This window comes from Cajanus cajan, chromosome 5 (genome assembly GCF_000230855.2).
Source record: "Cajanus cajan strain Asha chromosome 5, NIPB_CcT2T_4, whole genome shotgun sequence".
NCBI lineage: Eukaryota > Viridiplantae > Streptophyta > Magnoliopsida > Fabales > Fabaceae > Cajanus > Cajanus cajan.
In genome coordinates, this window is record NC_138521.1 from 50,245,644 (window position 1) to 50,268,813 (window position 23,170).

Below are 23,170 nucleotides of genomic sequence, written 5' to 3' on the forward strand. Positions count from 1 at the left end.
TTCGACCTGGTCGATCAGCCTCCTCAACGTTGTTGCGTCACTATCCATGGTAGTTGAGTGATCCAGGTCGTCTGTTGCGCGTCTATTGTGGCTTCTGGTGAAAACCATACAGGTGGCCGATAAGAGCTGCCTTGATCGGCCCCATGGTGGGCGCCAAATGTTCTTACCGGAAATTTGCCGTAGAGGTGATTCGCCAGGTAAGATCGGTGAGCCTCCTTTACGGGTACGCTGGTGTTCCAAGATGGGGGTGGCACCTGCAAAAGAGACTCCGATGCTAAAGTTAGTGTTTGTGGGAGTATGAGTCTCGTATAAATAATGCACGTACCTTTGTGTGAATTAGGGTTATGTTGGGCCTTGGGCCTGAGATCTGTTATGATCTGATTAGATAGTAGATCTCGTCTGAAGCGAGCTCCCCGAGATCAGTTATGATCTGATTAGATTGCGAATCTCATCTTGAGCGAGATCTCCGAGATCAGTTATGATCTGATTAGATTGCGGATCTCATCTGGAGCGAGATCTCCGAGATCAGTTATGATCTTATTAGATTGCGAATCTCGCTTAGGCCGAGATCTCCCAGTGCGTGCCCGAGGTTATTCCACGCTGTGATACCGAGCTCGAGCTCGGCATGGCAGTACGGATAGTACACTAAGCAACAAGAATGGCTACACAAGTTTGTTAGGTATGTGTTCACCATATATAAAATACAAATTAGGAAAGGAAAAATTAGCTACAAACTACATAGCATAGATTCATACACGACACGATACAAACATGGACATAGGGATACGATAAAATCAAAAAACATAGGACACATGGATACAACATATATATAATATATAATATAAATAACATGACAAAACAATTATTTATTAATATGACAAAAACTTGCTAAGTCTCAAAAATAAACTATTAAGAGACATATTCCATAATATTTTTTTTAAAATCTCGAATCCTTTTTTTCATTATTTTTATTTTTATTAAGATTTTTTTTTTCTATTATGTGAAAGTTAAGTGAGGAGAGACGAGAACAATTCTCTTTCTTGTTTCTATTTTTATCAAGAATTTTTTTAAAAAAAATATCAAATTCTCCCTTCTTTGTTTCTATTTTTGTCGAGATTTTTTCTTTTTTTTTTAAATATCAAATTCTCTTTTTTCTGTTTCTTTTTTATTGACATTTATTCTTCCTTTTTTAAAAAAAAAAAAATCAAATCCTCCTTTCTTTATTTTTTTTATCGATATTTATTCATTTGCAAGTGTCTATGATGAAGACACATTGGTTTTGTAGTTGTGCACGATGGAAATGTGTTTGGTTTGTGTGAACATAGTTTATCGAAGTGTCTGAGGCGTGTTCTCGACATGTTCGCTTTGAAAGAGTGTCGAACTCGAGGACACAACAGTTCCATGTTATATCCGTGCAACATAGGTTGCAAATGCTCTTTCTAGATTCTTACTAATGGCTTGGTCTGAACCATAGAACTTTTTTCTTGAAGAATTAAAAGTAGCAATGAACAAGGATCTTCAACTTCAGGGAGTGATATGCAAACAAAATGCATAAACTAAAAACCATTATGTAGTAAAAAGAAGGGTTTTTATTTTGGGAGAATAGGTTGGCAATGTCTACAAAGAGTGAGTTGATTCAAAAAATTCTACAAGAATATCATAATTCACCAATGGGAGGTCATGTTGGTATTGCTAAAACAACTGCTAGAATTGTTTCACATTTTTATCAGCCAAAGATGAAAGAAGAAATCAAGGAATTTGTGCAACAATGTGTGATTTATCAACAAGCAAAAGCTAAACATGTTGCCCCTATAGGTTTACTCCAACCCCTATCAATGTGTAGTCAAGTATGGGAGGATGTTGTAATTGATTTCATCACAAAATTACCATTATCTTGTGGATATTTAGTAATTATAGTGGTTATTGATAGACTTTCCAAATATAGTCACTTCATGACACTGAAAAATGATTATAATAACAAGATAGTTGCAAAGGCTTTTATGAAAAATGTGGTCAAACTACATGGTATTCCTAAGTCTATAGTATTAGAGGGGGACAAGGTTTTCACGAGTAAATTTTGGTAGCAATTGTTTCAACTACAAGGAACAACATTGGCTATGTCTTTTGTGTACCACCCACAATCGAATGGGTAATTTAAGACCTTGAACAAGTGCTTGGATATGTATTTAAGGTGTGTGATGATGAAGACATGATCAAGAGTAAGGAGCATGAAGCACTTGAAGGACTTGGAGGACCTATGACAAGGGAAATGATAAGGAAAGCCAAGGAAGCTTTACAAGTGTTGGTAGCCATTATTAAATTAGGACCATGCCTTGAAAATGCAAAGCATAAATTGTACAATTACATAATGATTGAAGAAGATGATGCATGACCTTAATGGAAGGGTAGTTTGACATAAATAAACTCAAGATTGGAGTGCAAAGGAAAGCTAATAATTTGCCACCAGACTTGAAGGATTGGGCCTGAGTTATTATGCAAATTAAAACTCATTTTGGTTGTTACTTTCTTTCAAATAGTGGGTGAGACAGCCTTTGCACAAAAATAGTGGGCTGAGTTAATAATTTTTTGGGCAGTTACACTTTGATTTTAAGGCAGCCAATTATTAGTTTTTATGTTATTTTATTAGAGATTTTTCTCGTACATTTCTGAATACCAAGAGACAAGTGAAACGTGCATAGGTTAAATGTTTCAAGCCATATATTCTAGGCATTAGGCTAATAGAAATCAGAATATCATTTTTGTGTAAACTCAGTTTTAAGAGAGAGCTTTTCTCTGAGATTCTTGTCAATCCACTTATTGAGGTTTATCAAAGGAAATCACTCCTTTGTGTGTTCAATCTTTGGGCTTATTTTCCATCCTTGGGAGTGTGATGCCTACCAACAATTTCTTCCAATTTCTTTTCTTTCAATTTGCACAAGTTACATTTTGCATTGTCTTAAGCAATTTGATTGGCATTGGATTTGTTTAAATTATTTCCTTTTCTTTCCCTTTTATATCACGTCCAATTCTGGTCATGTTTGCTTGGTTTTAATTTGTTTCTTTATTTCAATTCTAACAAATCAACAACTTAATTTTCTTAGAGGTCCTAATTCAGAGTCCTAACAAGTAAGAGGATTCACATCATGTGACCTTTCAAAATCCTAAAACATGGTTTCAAGCACTAGCTTGGGTAGAATTTTTCAGGACATGACTCCTTTAAGGTATTGCATTGGAGGGATCCTCCTACATTGATAAAATATATAGCTATCCCTTAAGATTCCCTAGTTGTGCAATAAGAATTAGAACAAAGATATTTGTTGCTAACTCAATTAAAAGGAAATTTATAAAGGACACAACAAATGATGAAAGATCAAGCTGATAAAAAGAGAAAAGATGTGAATTTACAGATTGGTGACTTAGTGGTGTTGGAAAAGCTGGAGCCATATAGACAAAACTCGGTGGCTTTTACAAAAAAAAATGGAATTACGTTACTTTGGACCCTTTTCAATTATGGAGAAAATAGGAGTTGTGGCATATAAGGATTCGCCCGGTGTTTCACATTTCTCAATTGAAATTGTTTAATGGTGTGTTTGGATGAGGAATTTTACAAATTCAAAGAATTTTAAATCCTTGATATTTGAATTACTTTGATTTCAATTTCCCTCATTCTTAAAATATTTTGTTTGGATAAGTCCATTCAAAATTTTCAAATTTTAAATTGTTGGGTTGGATATGATAATTTGATTCCACCATAGTAAAATTGTTTTTAAAAATATATTTATATGTTGAGATTTTTAAATTAAATTTTATAAAAATAAATATTAGTTAATTTTTAAATACTTAATAATTTAAAAAATTAATATTAGATAATATTTAATAATTTTAAAAATATTTTTGAATATTCAATAATTAAAAACATGAAGAGATAAGAGATAAGATAAAATATATAAGTGAAATAAGAAGAAAAAAATATAAGAAATTTCAAATTCTTATTTTTTTGGGAGAATTTGAAATTTTACTATTTCAAAGAATTTCAAAAATACTTGAATTTTAAATTTCTTGTAAATTTTCCATCCAAACAAGGTATTTCACCTCAAAAAATTTGAAATTCATCAAATAAATGAATTACTCCATTTAAATTTCCCATTCAAATACATTATAAGGGTCCTTCAAGTGAGTCATATATTCCCTTGCCTTTAACAACAAATGAAGTGGGTTTGATCTTGCAACTCAAGTCCATATTCAGTGGGAGCACTTGGGGGAAGGGGAAGCTACTTGAAATTAAATATCTAATGAAAATAGTTGATCATTATCCTAATTGACAAGGTTAATTCTAAACGGACAGGTATTGTAACAAGGTTGCCAAGTCATTATGGACACGTGACAACAAAAGTTGGACAACAAGAATCAAAAGTTGTTAGTATACAAGAATATCCTGAAAACTAGAAGAAGCATGAGACAAAGGCTAACATACTCACAATCGAGAAATTTTGTATAACATTATGAGAGAGAGAGGGAAAATATGAAGAGGGGGATCATTATGTTGGAGTTTATCTCATTCTTCTCTAACTATTTTTCCTTCTTTTCTTATCATTTTCTTACATCAATTATATTATAATAGATTACTTTTCCTCCTGTTCAGTCTAGGAGTTAATTGTTGATATAGCAATAAATTTTAAACCCTAAACCCTAAACCTCACATATATTTATCAATTTAACTTCGATACATGGTGCTCATAGTCAATGAATTGGTGCATGGGGAAAAATAATAATTAGGAGATCATGTGTTTTAAAGTAGATTTTGAGAGAACCTATAACTCGGTTGAGCTGGAAAATTTTAGATTTCATGATGGGATGATTGGATTTTCATGAAAAATGGAGGAAATGAATTCCTGAGTGTTTTCACTAGTACAAAAAGGGTAATTTACGTCGCTTATTTTAAGCTTTTTACGTTAGAAACAGGTTCGACGTGCGGGAGACGTAAATTTACGTCGGCTGTGATAGCCGACGTAAATTTACGTCGGAAATTCATAAGAGCCGACGTAAAAAAGTTGGAAACCAAAAAAAAAAAAGCAAGCAGAACTGCCCGTTCTTCTCGGAGAACGGCCCGTTCTGCTTGGAGCACAGCCCGTTCTGCTTGGAAAATGGCCCGTTCTGCTGCAGATCCACCCACTCTGCTTGCAGATCCACCCACGCACAAAGCATTTTCTACCTGTATTAACAAACGATGATTCAGCCAAACGCGAAGAAGATGATAATATTAACTAGTATATTAATAGATAAATACATACATTTATTTTCAACATATAAGCTAATATATTAAGAAAGGATTTTCCAAACTAACCTCAAACGCGAGCCCAATGTAATCGGTCAAAAACTCAAGAATTACCCAAACGCGCAAACATACACTCAGATGCAATACACTCAAACGAAATCTTAACTCAGAAAACCTGAATGACACTTACACTCAAAGCTCTCTTGTTTAAATATTGGCGCGCGCGAATACAGTTTGAAATTTGTAGATATTTTACGTCGGACCTCGTAGGAGCTGATGTAAAAAAGTTAGACTTGATTACAAAAATGTCACCGCGTTTTTTTAATGTCGGATTTTTCTTTGTCCGACGAGAATACAGTGACGTAAATTACCCTTTTTCTACTAGTGTTTATTTCTAGTAGAGGGGTTAAGTATATATGATGGTGCAGGAAGCAAAAGTGAATAGGTTGTTTAATGGATATGCAATGGAAGGCAGTGATGTGAATATCACACATTTATAGTTTGCAGATGACACTTTGCTCTTAGGAAGGTGAAACTGGGATGTCACAGCGATAAAAGCAATCCTTCAACTCGTTGAGCTCTCATCTGGGCATAAGGTTAATTTAATATTGAAAGGAATGGGGAATGTGTTTCCATTGACATGAGAAATGTGTAACTTATGTCTTTTTGTAACCAAACTATATATTTTGGATGTACAAATTCTGCAATTCTTGTGTTGTATTTGTCTTTTCTTAATAAAATTACCTTTTGTTTGTTATGAAAAAAAAAAAATCAATGACAACAAATATCAGTATTATCTTTTTATCACTTTCACCATTTATAATTTTTCTCGCATTTTGTCTCCATATCTATTTCCAAAATATATATTGCTCATTTTGCTATCATATTTTCAAAACTTACACATTTAATAATTTTGTACTTTTACATATTACACGTCGCTCCTAATTTTATGGCAGTGCAACATTTATTAATTACCCCGTCAACATCTATGTAATATTAACAGTTGACGTTTATTTTTGAAAGAATTAACAACTAACATTGTTACATTAGCAACGTGAACTTTTTAATTGGTCAAAAGAACCATCTTATTATTTTAAAATTAATTCAATTTATGAGTATTTAAGTAATTTATCCTTCCTCCACTTCTCATTCCTTAGTCCCTCTTTCCCATTTATGTGATCGTATGCAAAATATTTGTAAAATACTAAATTAAATGAATATTTTAATATTAAAGAAGTTAAAATATTACTATTAGAATTTTTCTTATTATATTTGATTTTTCGTGTAAATTTTGCATAAAAATTCATAGGAAACATGGTTCATATGAATTTTTTTGCAAAATTTTATCTTCAAGTAGTATTTTTGTAGATAATGTGTTTACAAATTTTAAAATTCACAAGAAATTATATATTGCAAATTGTCATTGATATTTTTGTAAGAAATTTTGCAAGAAGATTTGTTACAAAAAAAATTAAAGAAATTATTACAAAAAGTTTCATATAAATTTATTATTTGTAGGTAACTTTCTTGGAAATTTAAAATTTGGAAATATTTTTTTGCTAAATTTCAAATTTACAATTTTTTGAAGCATCATGAATATGCTTCTACACCTTCATATGATTCATAACCTCTTGAACTCTTAGAATGTGAGTTATAGGTCTAACACAATTCTGCAAAATTAACTTGTAAAGTGAGAATTTTCTTCACTTATATATTTATTAATTATTTTATCTCTAATCGATGTGGAACTTAAGATTTTCTTTAAATATTAATTAGACCATGTCCTTAGAAAAAAAAAATCATTAGATTAAACTATAAAACTATATTATAATAAATTATATTAACTCTTAAAATATTTAATATTCTCAAAATAATATATTTAGTTTTTTATTAAATAACTTTATTTTAAAAATTATCATTAAATTAAAACTCATTATCATTAATTTACATATTTAATTAAAATAAATGTTTGATTTACTAATATTTTTAATTAAAATCAATTTTAATAAAATATTTATAAATAATTTAATAAAATAATATTTTTTTAAGTAAACACTTTTAATTTTTAAATTTTATAAATTATCATTAAATTAAAATTCACTATCATTAAAATTTTATACGTTAATTTAATTAAATTTAAAATTAAAATTAATTATATTGATATATTTATAAATAATTTATTATAATAATATTTTAAATTAAAAAACTTTTAATTTTGCAAACTTATAAATTTAAAATTTTTTTTATTTTTCTTGTAGATTAAAATTGACAGAAAAATTCACATGAAAAATTATCTACAAAATTTTCCTACCATTTATAATTTATTTTCACAAGAAACAAAAAAGTTCTTATAACATCTTTTACAAATTTTTATCATGAAAAAAAATCCTATGATCACTACAACCGTAGTAAAATTTGTAAAAATTTATTATAGATTATTTTTCATAAAAGAATTTGTAAGAAATTATTGCAAATAAATTCTGTTAAGTTATTATTGCAAGAAATCGAGAAAAAAAAATCTGTAGATATTTTTTTATAAGAAAAAACAACACTTTTATGGTAGTATGTGTCAACTTTGAATGGTTCGGAGGATACGCAAATTTTTTTTCCAGGGGCAACAGGTTTTCCTTTTCTATATTGTGTTGAACTCGTATCCTTTGTTAGAATTCAACAATATATTGTTGTAACTAATTAACTACTCTATCTCGTGCTTTTAATTTTGAGGGCTGAACCTAGGGATGACAAATATACCCGTACCCGGGGGTAATACCCGAACCCGTCCCGACTTTGACGAGGAATATCCGGTTTGACCGGGTACGGGTACGGGTACGGGTAAAATCCGATATATTAAATCGGGTACGGGTACGGGTATGTACTTACCCGTCTCGTACCCGTATCCGTCCTCGTCCCGGTCCCCGTTCCCATTTTTAATTTAATACCCACTTTCAATTTAATTATATTAAAGAATTTTAATATTTTTTTATGTATAATTATATATTATAATATGAGATAAAAAAATAACCTAATTATAATTATAATATAATTAAAAAAATAATTTAAAAATATTATATTTTTTTAAAAAAATAAAAAATAAAAAATTTGATGGGTACGGGTACGGGTACGGGTATACCCGATACTCGACGGGGACGGGGATGAGGATGAAAATCACATACCCGACGAGTACGGGTACGGGGATGGGGATGAGTTTGGCTCGCGGGGACGGGTATCATGAAACCCGTACCCGCCCCGCCCCGTTGCCATCCCTAGCTGTACCTAGTGTTACCTATCCTGCTCCCACTCCAACATTTTCCACTGTAATAGTGTAACAAGACTCAAAAGATTCTGGATAATGTGGGGAAGTAGATGGTGACACACAGCTAGCCATGCACCATAGTCACACTCACGGGGTTTTCTATGATGTTCAAAGAACACATAAAGACGGTTAGTGACTATTTGGGTATAAATTTATTGTCTTTATTATACCATTTTCAAGAAAAATGCACATTATATTGTTAATTGCGAGTATAATGTAATGTCTCTGTAAATCATATATTGCTAGTTCCTAGTCAACAAGGAGAATGGTATATAAGCCAAGAACATAACACCATCAATTTGGACACAACAATTTCTAACTATTTGATTGATTGACCTGGGGTGAGTAGTCAAGAAAAAAATTCAATTGATGGGTAAATTCAAGCATTTGATGTATCAAATCATCTTTAAATACTTCAATAAATACTGATATTATCTTTTAATTATCCAATTATCTAATGTTTAAATATTAATTAAGTATGAAATAAATTATGTTGGAAGGAGAATATCTATATTGTATGTGTTTACAATCTTAGTAAGAATTAGTCATTGTTTTCGATGATAAATATTTCATACCAATATCAAAATCAATTAATTTAAGAGTTTGTCTTGGTAAATTTATTTTACTCAATAATTCATGTTTTATATTAAATTTTAACAATATAACTATTAAATTACAAGTTCTTAGTATATAAATTAAGTTTACAAATTTTTTTTAAAGAAAATAAAAATCATTTAATATTTTATTTCATTAATTTAAATTGACAAAAAATTATAAAATTATTTTATATGTTTATTTGAATATATAACAAAATATCATAAATTTTTTAAATAATTTAAAATTTTAGAAACTTATATGTACATTAAGAATTTTTAATTTAAAATTATTAAAATTTAATATAAAATATTAATTATTACGTAAAATAAATATATCAAGACTTATTTTTAAAATAAACATATCAAAATTTACTTTTAAAATAAGTAAATTTCTCTCATAAATTATATTATTGAGTATAAGAAAGACTTAAAAGATAATGATCAAGCAATAACAAATAATAATAATGGCGGCTCATATAAAACTCAACCGGCTACACTTTTACAAGATCCGCCATAGGACCAAAATGTTTAAGGCATGTCCCTTATAAATAGACCAAAAAAACAAATTACACAATTTTGATACAATACAAACTCGCGGCTAAAGGTCAGGTACAGAAACAAGAATCCTTTATAATGCTAACACTCAAATTTAAGAAAAACTGAGGCAACTTGTTATCTAATAGGATCATGACCATACTCAAATTATTGGGAGTGTATATTATAATTAATGAATTTCAGACTCATGAAATGTTAGCTCCCATGAATCGTAGTTTTGAATATAGTAAATTTCTCACATTATATTAAAATGATACAGTAATGTTAAAATTGAATTTTACTCTTATAAATAAATTCACAGGAGGCTAATTTATTTTTATCCACAATGTAGGTGTTGTTTCCTGGAAGACGTTCAAATAGACCTGTATAGAGTATAATCTAATCTACAATGGGGGTCAAGCTTTTGCTCAATTAATTTCTAAGAAATCGATGTTGATTAGCTAAGAAAATTTCTTAGTAGATGTTATTTATGAAGAAATTGTATCCTCTTATCCATACATTACATGTTTGTCATACGGGAAAACAAAAATGATTGTCAAGTGGCAAAAGCAGGAGGGAATAAACTTTATAACGTCAAATATAGAAATAGATGTACAAAATGATTCTTTAAAGTAGCTATCAAACGATGGGGTCATATCCTTAAACTATGTGAGGCCAAAAATTAGTCTGACTATTCTTTGTATAAAGCAAGAAGCTAGCCACTGAGGGAAATATTGAGGTAAATGGAAATTGAGCTTTTCTTTTTCTCCTTGTTCGATAAATTTTGACTATATATATATATATATATATATATATATATGAGTATGGTTATAAAAATATTAGTATAATTTTTATTAAGTATTATATTGCTCAATAATTTTATATTAAATGTGAATTTTGTAAATTTAACCGTTAGATTGGAAGTTTATATCACTTTATATGTTTATACCAAATTTTGTTAAAATTGAACAACAATTTGAAGGTAATTAAAGTATTCATATTTTAGTATCTTTTAAAATGTATATATTTCTCTCCATATACAGTTTTTAAATTTTTAAAAAATTTACAAACTTAATCTATGCATTTAAAATTTTAAATTTAATGGTTAAAAAATTTGATATAAAATATGAATTATTGGGTGAAATAAGTCTAAACTTATTCTTGTTATAAGTTGATATCTACTCATATATATATATATATATATATATATATATATATATATATATAATCTCACAAAACCTTACGCATATATCAATATAATTTTTTAGTAATAAAAATTATGGTGACAATAACAAAGTTCAAATTTAGAATCTTGTTACATAGTTTATTGGTTTAACTAAGATTATAGTTGGTCCTCAAATTTCAAAGTTTTTGAGTTCAAGTTTTGAAAGATAATATTGAAAGAGAATCTTAATACAATCAAAGTCTTAAAAAAGTTAGTTTTCAACAAAAGTGAAAGATATTCTCGTCAATGATATAATCTCTTCAAAATATAAAATTCCCTAAAATAAATATCTCCAATAAATATCTCCTCTTAGAATATTTATTTTATATGCATAAACATTCACGTAGTTCACATATTTACAAAAAAAAATCACAATTATCTATCTGAAATTATTATCGCATCTTTAAAAATTGTATCATTTTGATATTTTAATGTGTATCAATAAAATAAATACAATCAATTAATATATCAACTTTTTAAATATCTTTTATTTAAATTTTTATATTATTTATTTTTAACTCCTTATCGATTAATTTTTTAAGAAAAATAATAATTGTTGGATACTTCTATTTTAAAACTCCTATATTAGTGTCTCCGACTATAATAAAATAATTTGTTTTTATAGATAAACAATCTCCTGTATCCTTGTAGCAAAATGTAGACAACAGATATTTTTTTTCTTTCTAGATTTACTGTCTTAGATTTCCTTTCCATGCATCCATGGTAATAATTTAGATCTTATTACACAGTACTATGTAGGGCTGTTTTGGCAATAAAAAGTTAAAAAAAAAAAAAAAAAGAAGGAAACGACACCGTAAGGGCGAGACGAAAGGTATAACGTGTTATTTAGGGCTTTTTTAGGGTGATTCACTTAAAAGTGGTAAAATTGATTTCCACTATTTTGACGTCCCAAAAGAGAGAGTGTTCTATTTTACCTCCGCCAAATCGTGGTGGATGTGGTTGAGCAGCACCGGAACGACGACGTCCGGCGAGCTCAACTGCGGCAAGTGACCCTCGGTGGGCATGACCTCGACGATGGTCTTGCCGCCGAGGTTCTGTTGCAGATATTCGGCCACAACAACGGGTGCGGCCAAGTCCTTAGTGCTCTGAATGATGTGGCACGGCACCGTCACGTGGCCCAGAATGGGCCTCAGGTCGAACTGGAATATGGTCTGGGCCAGGCTCAGGGCTATGTCGGGCCTCATGTTGAATAGGGTTCTGCTGAACTCCTGCACCGCCACCGACTCCATGTCGCCACCTATCACCAGCGGAGCGAACCCCGAACACCACGCTTTGTAGTTCGATCGAATTCCCTCGTATAGTTCCCTCAGATCTTCTTGCTGGAACCCTCCAAAATATTCCGAATCATTCAGAAACCTATACAAAAATACCAAACTTCACTTCTTCTCCTACCATATATATCACCTGTCTTTTTCAACACATAGTTTCCGCAACATGAAATGTGAAATTTTTTTCTTTTGTTCCTTATGAAAACTACAAAAATCTATTCCATAATAAGTATTTTTCCATATATATATATAAACCTTAACTTTGACTGTATGCTTAATCTGTATAGTTATAGGAAATTTTCTGTTTACTATCATCTCAAATTTTTTTCAGAATTTTTATGGATTTTTTTTTAAAAAAAATTAATAACTTTGATATTGTTATTAAGAAATTTAATTTTCTCTTTCTCTTCCTTTTTATTTATTTATTTATTTTTAACGTTTTGAAATTCATGAACTGAAGTGATAATCATGCATAGCAGAACTCTTGAGTCGAGGGTCTCAACTTTTAGTTTTCCGTTTTAGAAAATTAAAAGCTTATAATAAGAAAAGCATATGAAGAGTAAGTTATATAAACAAGTGAATGAAAGATTTATACCTTGGAGAGGCAGAGACGAGGATGAGCTTAGTGAAGAGATGAGGGTGGGAGATTGAAGCGAGGAGGCCGACCATAGCGGAAAGAGAGTGACCAACGAAGATGCAAGATTGCACTTGAAGCTCTTGCAAAATGGCGAGAAGGTCATAGACAAAACCATCGATTGTGTAGTATCGTTCGAAGTCGAAGTATTCAGGGTTTGTTGTACCAGCGCCCATGTTGTCGTACAGAATCACACGGTAATCATCGACCAGATGCGGCACCAGGTGCTTCCACACCGATTGGTCTGTGCCAAACCCATGAGCCAGAATCACAATTTCGTTTCCTTTTCCAACTATTCTCACGTTATGAGCCTCTTCCACGATTCCCATAATCTTTCCTTTTCTCTAAGGGCCTGATATTTCTTTCCTTTCGCTTAGTTTTCAATTTTCGATCGTAAATGGTTAATTTAAGTATTCCTGTCATATCCATGCCCGGGGAATTAAAGAGAGTGGGGTCGAATATAGGGTGGTTCACAATCTACAAATGATGCTAAAGGCAACTTGCATAATGTGGAGGCTGAATTGCCACGTGACAAAACGCTGTCATGTAGGTATTAGGTGGGCTTAAATTATATGTGTATAACAAGTCCACCACAATTAATAAATAATCAAGTTTCTTAATTAGCTTGAGAGGGATTTTACTCTCTAATTCAGATAAAATCTATTTAAAGAAACCTTAAAAAAATTCCTTTTCAACTTAGATAATTAAGACCATCTGCATGCAGCCCACTGTATTACTTCACCTCTTTTTTTCTCTTTTTCTTAAACAACTAAACTTATATAAACAATTTTGTTAAAATTTAAACAACACATTTTAGTACTCAAATAATAAAAATAGTTGATGTAGCACAATATAATCAACTGAAACTGCTCTAACATTCAAAACTATTTAGGTCGATTGCGATCGTCTCAGCTCCCTCTGTCGTTCAAAAAGTTCGGCTTTCCGCAAGGACGGTGTAGTATTTCAGATTTCATAAATATTTATGAATGTCATAGTTAAAAATATTACCATAAGGTAAGGTAGGTTAAAGAATTTTTAATTTTAAAAATAAGGAAGGAGTGTTTGGACAAACAAATATAGAGAATAAATTTGTTGCAGAAAAATTTGCGCACTCGCGTATCTTCAGCCTCACATTTTTTTTCCGGATATTTAGCATGTAGGGCCCATGGCACTCACTCCAACATAGTCAAACATATATGAGAATTGCTACACGTTCTGAAAAATGAAACGAATCATCGCCCAAAATTTAAAAAAAATTTATATTTTTTAATAAATTTATTATAAAATAATTATTTAATTTAATATTTTATAATTTAAATTATTCTTTTTTATACATTTGGAATATATTTCAGAGGTTGCGTTCGGAGGATGAAGAATTTTCCAACATATATATCTACCCAGATTCGGTTAAGTGTTGTTTTCTCGGATATTTAGTCATATATATCTGTTAGGTTATATAACTAACAATAATCAGGGTTAGGAAGAATTTATAATGGAGAAATGTATTTGGGGGTTGTTTTTTTGATACATAAATATTTTTAAGTTTATAAAAAAAAAATTGATTACATTTTTTTTTATAGTTATTAACTTTTGACAATTTTCACTTTTAAGGTCTATTTGACTTAAAGGAAAAATATGAAACAAAAATAATTAAAAATTTTGTTTGGTTGAAAATAGAGAAAAAGGGAGATTTTTCTAAATTTGTCTTGTTTGGTCTTACATTACAAGAAATGTTACATATAATGGCATATCAAAATATCACTATAAATACAAAATATATATGTAAATACAAATTTATTTGACATATAATTGAATACAATTTAATATTAATTTTGAATGAGATTTACCAATATATATCAATATAACTTATAACGACATTTTTTAATAGTATACCAATATATATCATATTCATAATGTAGATAAAAGTAATTTTTATTGATAAATATTATATTATTATATACTACAAAAAAATTTGGATTTAACGACTACCAAAATCGGTCGCTAAATTGCTAAAATCGGTCGCTATTTGCCTTAGCGACCGAATTGGCGACCGAATTTAAGTAGTCGCAAAAACCTTAGTCGCAAAGCTATATAGCGACCAAAAAATTTTCGATCGCTATTTAGCGACCGAAAATTTCGGTCGCAAAATGGTTGTAATGATTTTGGTCGCTGATGTGTATGGGGACCAAATTAGTGACCGAATAAATCGGTCGCTAAAGATTTATTTTTTATTTTATTAAATTTTATAGACGTTGCAAATTCGGTCGCTACGAAATACTCATATTTGTCCTCTCAAGGATTCTATTTCACAATACTTCACTTTTCAACATGTTTTGTCTTTAATTACACAATTTTTGGGAAACTTCCCAAAAGGTCACCCATCCCTATATTACTCCAAGTCAAGCACGCTTAACTGTGGAGTTCTTATGAGATAAGTTACAGAATGACATATGCATATTGTCAGTATAGGTAGTACAAATTAATTCATTTAAGTCATCCTCAAATATACAATCTCATACTTATACTATCTTTGGATCTCTCTCATTTCGGTGTATCCGAACCGTTATAAAAATATAATAATATATTTAATAATTATATTACCAATAATAATAATTATATTATATTTAATTAATCTTTATTTATATATATTTACTTTTATAATTAACAATCTACTTATTTCTATTTTAAATTAATATTATGATACAATTTAAATTATCTATTATAAATTTAAAATTTTAAATAATAATTTTTATATTTTAAAATGAGAAGGGTTATAATAACACTGGTATAACTTTTACTAAGTATTACATTGTTCAATAACTTTATATTAAATGTGAATTTTGTAAATCCAACCGTTAAATTGAAAGTTCATATCACTTTATATGTTTATATCAAGTTTTGTTAAAATTGAACAACAACTTGAAGGTAATCAAAGTGCTCATATTTTAATATATTTTGAAATGTATATGTTACGTCAATTTTATTTTACAAAAATGAAGTATCAAATCATCTTGAATTCATATAAAATTTTGTATATATGATCTAAGAGTAAAAAACTTTCAATCTAACGGTTGAATTTATAAAATTCACATTTAATATAAAGTTATTGAGCGATGTAATACTTAGTAAAAGTTACACATGTGTTATTATAACACTTCTCTTTTAAAATATTATTTTTATAAATTAAATTTTAACATTTTAAATAAATTATTAATTAACTTAATATATTTATTCATCTTAAATCTAAGATATAAAATTCAAAAAATGTATTTATCCTTGTTTTATTTTCTAATTATCAACCATTAATAAAATACTAATTTAAAATCTTATTAAGTTATATCATAATATTTTCATATCAAGTTTAAAACCAGATATTAGTTATAAAATATGTTAATTTGCATTGGAATTTTATTTCAACATGAAACTTTAAAATAAATGTGCGAGTAAAAAAAACTCTGTTAAAACAGTCACATATTCTATTTGATAGAGAAAAAGCAAGGAAATGCATTGTGATGTATTAAAAACTGATCAAAAAGAACCAGAGGGTGGTTTGCCCAATTAGTTAAGGGGGAAGACTTAAGATTTTCTCCACGTAAGTATGTGTGTGGATTCGAGCTTTACTGTCAGCAATTTTAGCCTTTTTATACAAAGCAAGTGTAATTGTAATAAAAAGAAGGTGTATATATCATAAGTTAAATACTATGAACATCTATGATTAAATTAAAATCAAAGGATAATATTTTTTTAAATTACTATAAAATATTTCATTTTATAATTATTTCACAAATTCTTACTAATTTTTGTATAAGTCAATTACTTTTAAATAATGAAACTAACACGATTATATCAATTGAATTGAATGATTAAGCCTAACTTTTAAAATAACAATTGAAATAAAATAAGATTCATGAAAATAATTTCAAAATATATTAGGTAAATAATTTTTATATATAATAAAATTAAAGACAAGGATTAAAATAATCAATGGAGTTAATGTAATATTCATTTATAAATATTTAAATAAATTATAAGTAGCAAGGTATTATTTAATTGATGTTTAAAATAAAATATCTAAATGAAATGATTTTTAAGATAAACTATTATATACATATTTAATTAATATAATTTTAAAATATATATGTATAATTAGATATATTTTAAATAAATATTTTTATATTAAAAATTAATTTATCATTAAACAAAATAAAAATATTTCAAAATATGGTTGTTGTTGAATCAGTTTCCCATGGTGGGATTATATTCATATATAATAATAGAATCATGTCTCCTCAAAGAAGCGATATCTACCCCAAAGTACTACGAGCATAATCAAAGATAGATGGTATAACGTATTTTAAGTAATTGATCTCATGTGTTATTGGTGTATATATTTATATATATAATTTATTTTATAATTTTTATTTATTAAACTAATGGAACATTAATTATATTTTATCAATTTTAGATTTGTTTGATAAATTTTTATTAATCCTTATATAAGCCAATTATTTTTAATTTAATGGAACTAACGTGTTTATATCAATTGAACTAGATGTTTAAGTCAATTTTGAAAATAATAATGAAAATAAAATAAGATTTATGAAAAGAAATTTATTTATCTTAACAAAATTGGAAAGCACAATAAATTATGTATTTTCATATTATCTAATAATATAATAAAATATTAAGCATGATAAAAGAGAAATAAATTTCTCAAGAAAAAAATAAATAAATTTTCTAGATAAATTATTATTTAAATTAGTCTATTTTTTTAAGAAAGATTCAATTAAAAAGATTATTATTTAATTTTCATTTATAGCATTATGTTTCTCATTTTTTAATACATCATGATATATTAGTTATCTATTTTAAATTATATAATTTGTATTATTTTTAAAAACAAATTAATTTTATTGGGAGGGTATTGATTTTTATTTCTTATCATTAATATTTTTATCATTATAAAAATAATATTATATATTTTTATATTTTCTTTCATTTAAAAGAAATATATTTCTAAATTATTTAAAAAATTTATATTTAGCGACCGATTTTAATTTGGTCGCTAAAATTATTATAAATAATAATATTTTTATTTTTAGCGACCGATTTTAATTTGATTGCTAAAATTATTATAAATAATAATTTATTTTTTTTATTTTTTTAGCGATCGATTTTAATTTGGTCGCTAAAATTATTATAAATAATAATATTTTATTCTTTTAGCGACCGATTTTAATTTGGTCGCTAAAATTATTATCAATAATAATATTTTATTTTTTAGCGACCGATTTTAATTTAGTCGTTAAAATTATTATATATAATAATTTATTTTTTTTAGCGACATATTTTAATTTGGTCACTAAAATTATTACAAATAATAATATTTTATTTTTTTAGCGACCGCTTTTAATTTAGTCGCTAAAATTTTTATGGATAATAATATTTTTTTTATTTTTTTAGCGATCGATTTTAATTTGGTCGCTAAAATTAATATAAATAACAATTTATTTATTTTTTTTAGCGACCGAAACCATTTCGTCGCTATTTTAATCAACAATTATTATTTTAGCGACCGATTTAGCACTGATTATTTGTCACTAAAAATTCGGTCGCTAAATTGGTCGCTAAATAAAATTTGCAACCAAATCAAATTCGGTCGCTAATTTTGTCGCTATTAGCGACAGAAGAAAATCGGTCGCTAAATTGATATTTTTTGTATATAATATTTTCTTCACAAAAAAAAAATTTGGTGTCAAAGATAAAAAATGTTAATAAGAGGACAAATTTTGAGACTAAAAGTAAAAAAAATAGAAAAATATTAAATATTAAATCTAGTAAAAAAAATCATAGAGTGACCAAAAAAGTGAAAATCGTAAAAATTTATAGATTTAAAATATATTTAATCTAAAAAAAATTATAACTTCTATAAAATTTCTAAACTTATTTTAATAAGTTGTTTATATCAATTAAATTTTAAAAAATTATTTAACTGGTTTCAAAGAAAGAATTATTTAAATTATTCTAGTAAATTTTATGATTAAAATTATGAAACATATGTGATAAGAATTTATTAAATAAGTGTTTAGCTAGCTTATTTATTTGCATTATAATTTTTTTTATGATATAATGTAATAGTTTTTCATTCTTCTTTCCTATCTCTCTTATTAGCAAGGCCCTGCCCCTACAAAGTTTAATTGATACGATTTTACTTTATGTTCATCGCTAAAATAAGTAAAAGATCATAAAAGGAACTTAATTAACTTTAATCTTGATTTATCAATAAAATCAAAAGAAAGTATAACTCTAATTACGACTTGTTGATAGAATTAACATTATGACATTTTTATCCTTAGAACAAAAGAAAACTCTTACAATGGAGAAATAATTAATTTGATTAATCTGACAAGTTTGCTTTGAATGTTTATAACAAGTTCTTATTTATAGATTAAGATAAACAACTTATTATGTACAAGTAGTAAATTTTCACTAAGAATTTTATTAGGAATTAAATTCTTATTAGCAATTATTTCCCACTTAGCATTAACTTTTTACTATAAATAACTGATCACTATTCCACTAACCATCATAATGGTTTGCGAAACCTAAAAATACTAAAATTGGCATCGAAAATATTAAAAGTCATATAAACTTATTTAAATAAAATTAAATATACTTTAAAAAAATTATATTAGAAATTAAGAAAATGGATTTAAATAACTATTCAATCCGAAACTAAGGAATCCAACTAGATAAAAGTGACCGATTTTAAAAGTTGTTAATTTTTTTTTAAATATTTGACTTATTTTAGGAGGATCTCTGAACAAAACCTGCAAATTAATAAAATACCAGACAATTTATATATTTTTAATATACCAAATTACATACAAATAACAAGGGTTGGTAAATGTCAACCATATATGTAATCAAAGTAACTTACAAATTATGTATATCCTAAACTACAAAATGAGTAAAACTATAATCATAACTCGTAGCTAGCCAATGTTTCAATGAAAAATGTAGCCCATTGCTCCCTAATGAAAAATGAACCACTCGGTGAAAGTCTTGTTATGCTCATTCAACACCCATTTTTCAGGCATTCGAGGGTTGTTTGTCTTCACTAAGTCTTTATGGGCATTTAAATAAGGAAGAACCTCATCGGTGTTGTTCAATATATACAAATGTGCTTGAAGCACTTCTTCTCGTGGCATGCTCTTCAATTTTGTGCCTATCGTACCCTTCCCAGCAATTCGTTCCTCATGACGAGTCTTAGGAATGCCTATTGATTCAGCTTGGGACATGTATTCAGAACAAAACTCAATTGCTTCCTCTGCAATATACCTTTCTACAATGGATGCTTCTGGACGATGTTGGTTCTTCACATACCCTTTTAATATCTTCATGTATCGCTCAATTGGGTACATCCATCTCAAAAAGACAGGACCACACAACCTAACCTCTCTGACCAAGTGGATGATTAAGTGAACTATAATGTCAAAAAATGAAGGAGGAAAATACATCTCCAATTGACACAATATTAGAACAGCTTCATTTTCCAACTCATCTAACTTATGTGGATCAATTACTTTGCTGCATATGCCATTGAAAAACAAGCAAAGCCTAGTTATGACTTATCTCACATTTTTAGGTAAAACGTCACGTATCGCGACAGGAAGAAGTTGTTGCATTAGTACATGACAATCATGAGACTTCAAGCCAACTAATTTCAAATCTTTCATTGATACTAGACTTTTTACATTAGAAGAGTAACCATGCGACACTTTGACACCATGTAAGCACTCAAAAAAACTTGTTTTCTCCTTTTTTGACAATGTGTGACATGCTGGGGGCAAATATGTTCGCTTACCCTTAGGTTGTGAATACAATTGTTGTCGTATTCCCATGAGTTGCAAATCTAGACGAGAGTTGAGTCCATCTTTTGTCTTGCCTTGAATATTGAGAAGTGTGCCAATTACACTATCACATACATTTTTCTCAACATGCATGACATCAATGCAATGTCTAACATCAAGAACTTTCCAATATGGAAGATCAAATGATATCGACCTCTTCTTCCATATGTTTCTTTCTTTGGGTTGTTTTCCCTTCTTTCCAAGTGTCATATTTAAATTCTTCACCCGTTCATAAACTTGCTCACCAGTTAATGCAGTAGGAGCACTGTCATATTCTTGAAATCCATTAAAATCTTTTTTTAACCTTCGATATGGATGATTAAGTTTAAGAAATCTTCGATGGCCAAGGTAAACTGTCTTCTTCCAATTAAGTAGTTGATGGTAACAAGTGTCCGCTTCACATATAGGGCAAGCTTTATGCCCCTTAACACTGTAGCCGCACAAGTTTCCATATGCTGGAAAGTCATTGATTGTGCAGAACAACATGGCACCCAACCTGAACAATTCACCTGAATACCCGTCAAATACATCAATTCCCTCTTCCCACATCTTTAAGTCTTCCACCAATGGACTTAAATAAACATCAATGTCGTTTCCTGGTTGCCTTGGACCAGAAATCATCATAGATAACATTAAATATTTGCGTTTCATGCACAACCACGGAGGTAAATTGTAAATTGTCAACAAAACAGGCCATGAACTATGCTTAGTACTTAACTTACCAAATGGATTCATTCCATCCGTAGCTAGTCCAAGCCTCACATTTCTTGGCTCCTTGCCAAAATTTGGAAACATAGAATCAATTTTTTTCCATTGCAAACAATCTGCTGGATGCCTAAGACTTCCATCACACTTCCTTTCATCTTCATGTCATCTCATTAGCTTTGCGTCATCCGCATTAGCAAACAAACGTTTTAATCTTGGAACAATTGGAAAATACCATAAAACCTTCGCTGGAGGACCCTTAGTGCTCACATCATAATCAGAATCATCTTGTTTCTTTTTATATCGTGACAACCCACATCTTGGACATTGATGCAACCCTTCAAACTCACCATGATATAACATACAATCATTTGGACACGCATGTATCTTCTTATACTCCAAACCCATAGGAAACAACACCTTTTTTGCCTCGTAGTTACGATTAGGCAATGTGTTACCCTCTGGAAGCATTTCTTTCAGTAGCTCTAACAATTCTGTGAAGCTTTTATCACTCCATCCATTTCTTGCCTTCAAATTGAACAATCTTAATATCGCTGAAAGTCTTGTGAATTTTGTACAGTTTGGATACAACGGCTTCTCCAAATCGTTGCACATAGTTTCATACATATGTGCACGCTTGAATGATTCTGGACCAACATCACGAAGCATCTCCTCTAACCGATCATCCATATCTATCTCTTGTGTAAATGTTTGAGTTTGAGTTTCGACTGATTCACTTTGAATGTCAACATTTTCACCATGCCATATCCAACGTGTATAATTGTTAAGAAATCCATCACACAAAAGATGTTCTCTTATAACATCAAGTTCTAGGCGAGTCGCATTACAACAATTAACACAAGGACAAAAAAACCTTCCATTCATATCATCATTAGCATTTCGTATTACATATTCAATAAAATATTCTACTCCAGTCTCATACTCATCACTTATACATGATGCATGTATTCAACTTCGATTCAATAACCAACTTTTATCCATAACTTCTGTTCTTCATAAAAAAAAACATAGACCATGCACGTTAATCTCACTATTTTAATCATTTGTATTAAATTTCAAAAGGGAAACTAAGGTTCACTCAATATGTGCATAAATATAACATCATACTAATTTATAAAAATCAAATAAACCACCTAATTTTTCTAAACACTAAATTACTAGGTAGACATTAATTATATCACAAATTATTAATAAAATACAAATATATAACACATACATACAAGGGGTCCAATTTAGAAAAATGCCTAAAACTGCTTCAGTGTCTGGAACGGCCCCAGAACGGGCTGTTCTGCAAGCAGAACGGCCTGTACTGCATGCAGAACGACCCGTGCTGCAATCAGTATAGGCCATTCTTCTTGTAGTACGGGCCGTTCTGCTTGCAGTACAGGCCGTTCTGGGGCCGTTCCAGGGCCGTTCCAGACTCAAAGTTCGCCCAGAAACAACGAAATAAGACGCATGAAACGAAAATGTTACCTCAATGTTGTATTCGTCCCAGAAAATGAGAAGATGCACACTTCAAATGAGAGTCTCAGAGAGTAAAGAGGAAGAATATATGATATTGAAGCAAAATAGTAGAGAATGGAGCAATAGGAGCAGAGATAGTGTAATTAATTTTCTGATACTACTTTTAAAATCGGCTGTTTAATAACCGATTTTAAAAGTGAT

General features: G+C 29.1%; 2 protein-coding genes across 2 annotated transcripts; both read right to left on the reverse strand.

Moving 5' to 3' along the window:
- Positions 1-11,588: 11,588 nt before the first annotated feature.
- Positions 11,589-13,286, reverse strand: LOC109797786 (karrikin insensitive 2 receptor CA). The gene is made up of 2 exons (XM_020357924.3): positions 12,828-13,286; positions 11,589-12,320 (listed from the first exon to the last, which is right to left on the reverse strand). Exons 1-2 carry the CDS (start codon positions 13,193-13,195, stop codon positions 11,870-11,872), a joined length of 819 nt encoding a protein of 272 aa, XP_020213513.1. The 5' UTR covers positions 13,196-13,286; the 3' UTR covers positions 11,589-11,869.
- A 6,614-nt stretch (positions 13,287-19,900) lies between these two features.
- Positions 19,901-21,574, reverse strand: LOC145958056 (uncharacterized). The gene is made up of 2 exons (XM_083074510.1): positions 20,577-21,574; positions 19,901-20,456 (listed from the first exon to the last, which is right to left on the reverse strand). Exons 1-2 carry the CDS (start codon positions 21,572-21,574, stop codon positions 19,901-19,903), a joined length of 1,554 nt encoding a protein of 517 aa, XP_082930636.1.
- Between the last annotated feature and the right edge of the window lie 1,596 nt (positions 21,575-23,170).

What these genes read in the sequence shown, in the direction of transcription:
- LOC109797786 (XM_020357924.3), bottom strand. Translation starts at nt 13,195, where the DNA reads ATGGGAATCGTGGAAGAGGCTCATAACGTGAGAATAGTTGGAAAAGGA. An exon ending in CTCGTCTCTGCCTCTCCAAG is followed by an intron (nt 12,321 to 12,827) that starts GTATAAATCTTT and finishes ATTTTTGTATAG; the next exon opens with GTTTCTGAATGATTCGGAAT.
- LOC145958056 (XM_083074510.1), bottom strand. Translation starts at nt 21,574, where the DNA reads ATGTTTCCAAATTTTGGCAAGGAGCCAAGAAATGTGAGGCTTGGACTA. An exon ending in TTGAAATTAGTTGGCTTGAA is followed by an intron (nt 20,457 to 20,576) that starts GTCTCATGATTG and finishes TGGCATATGCAG; the next exon opens with CAAAGTAATTGATCCACATA.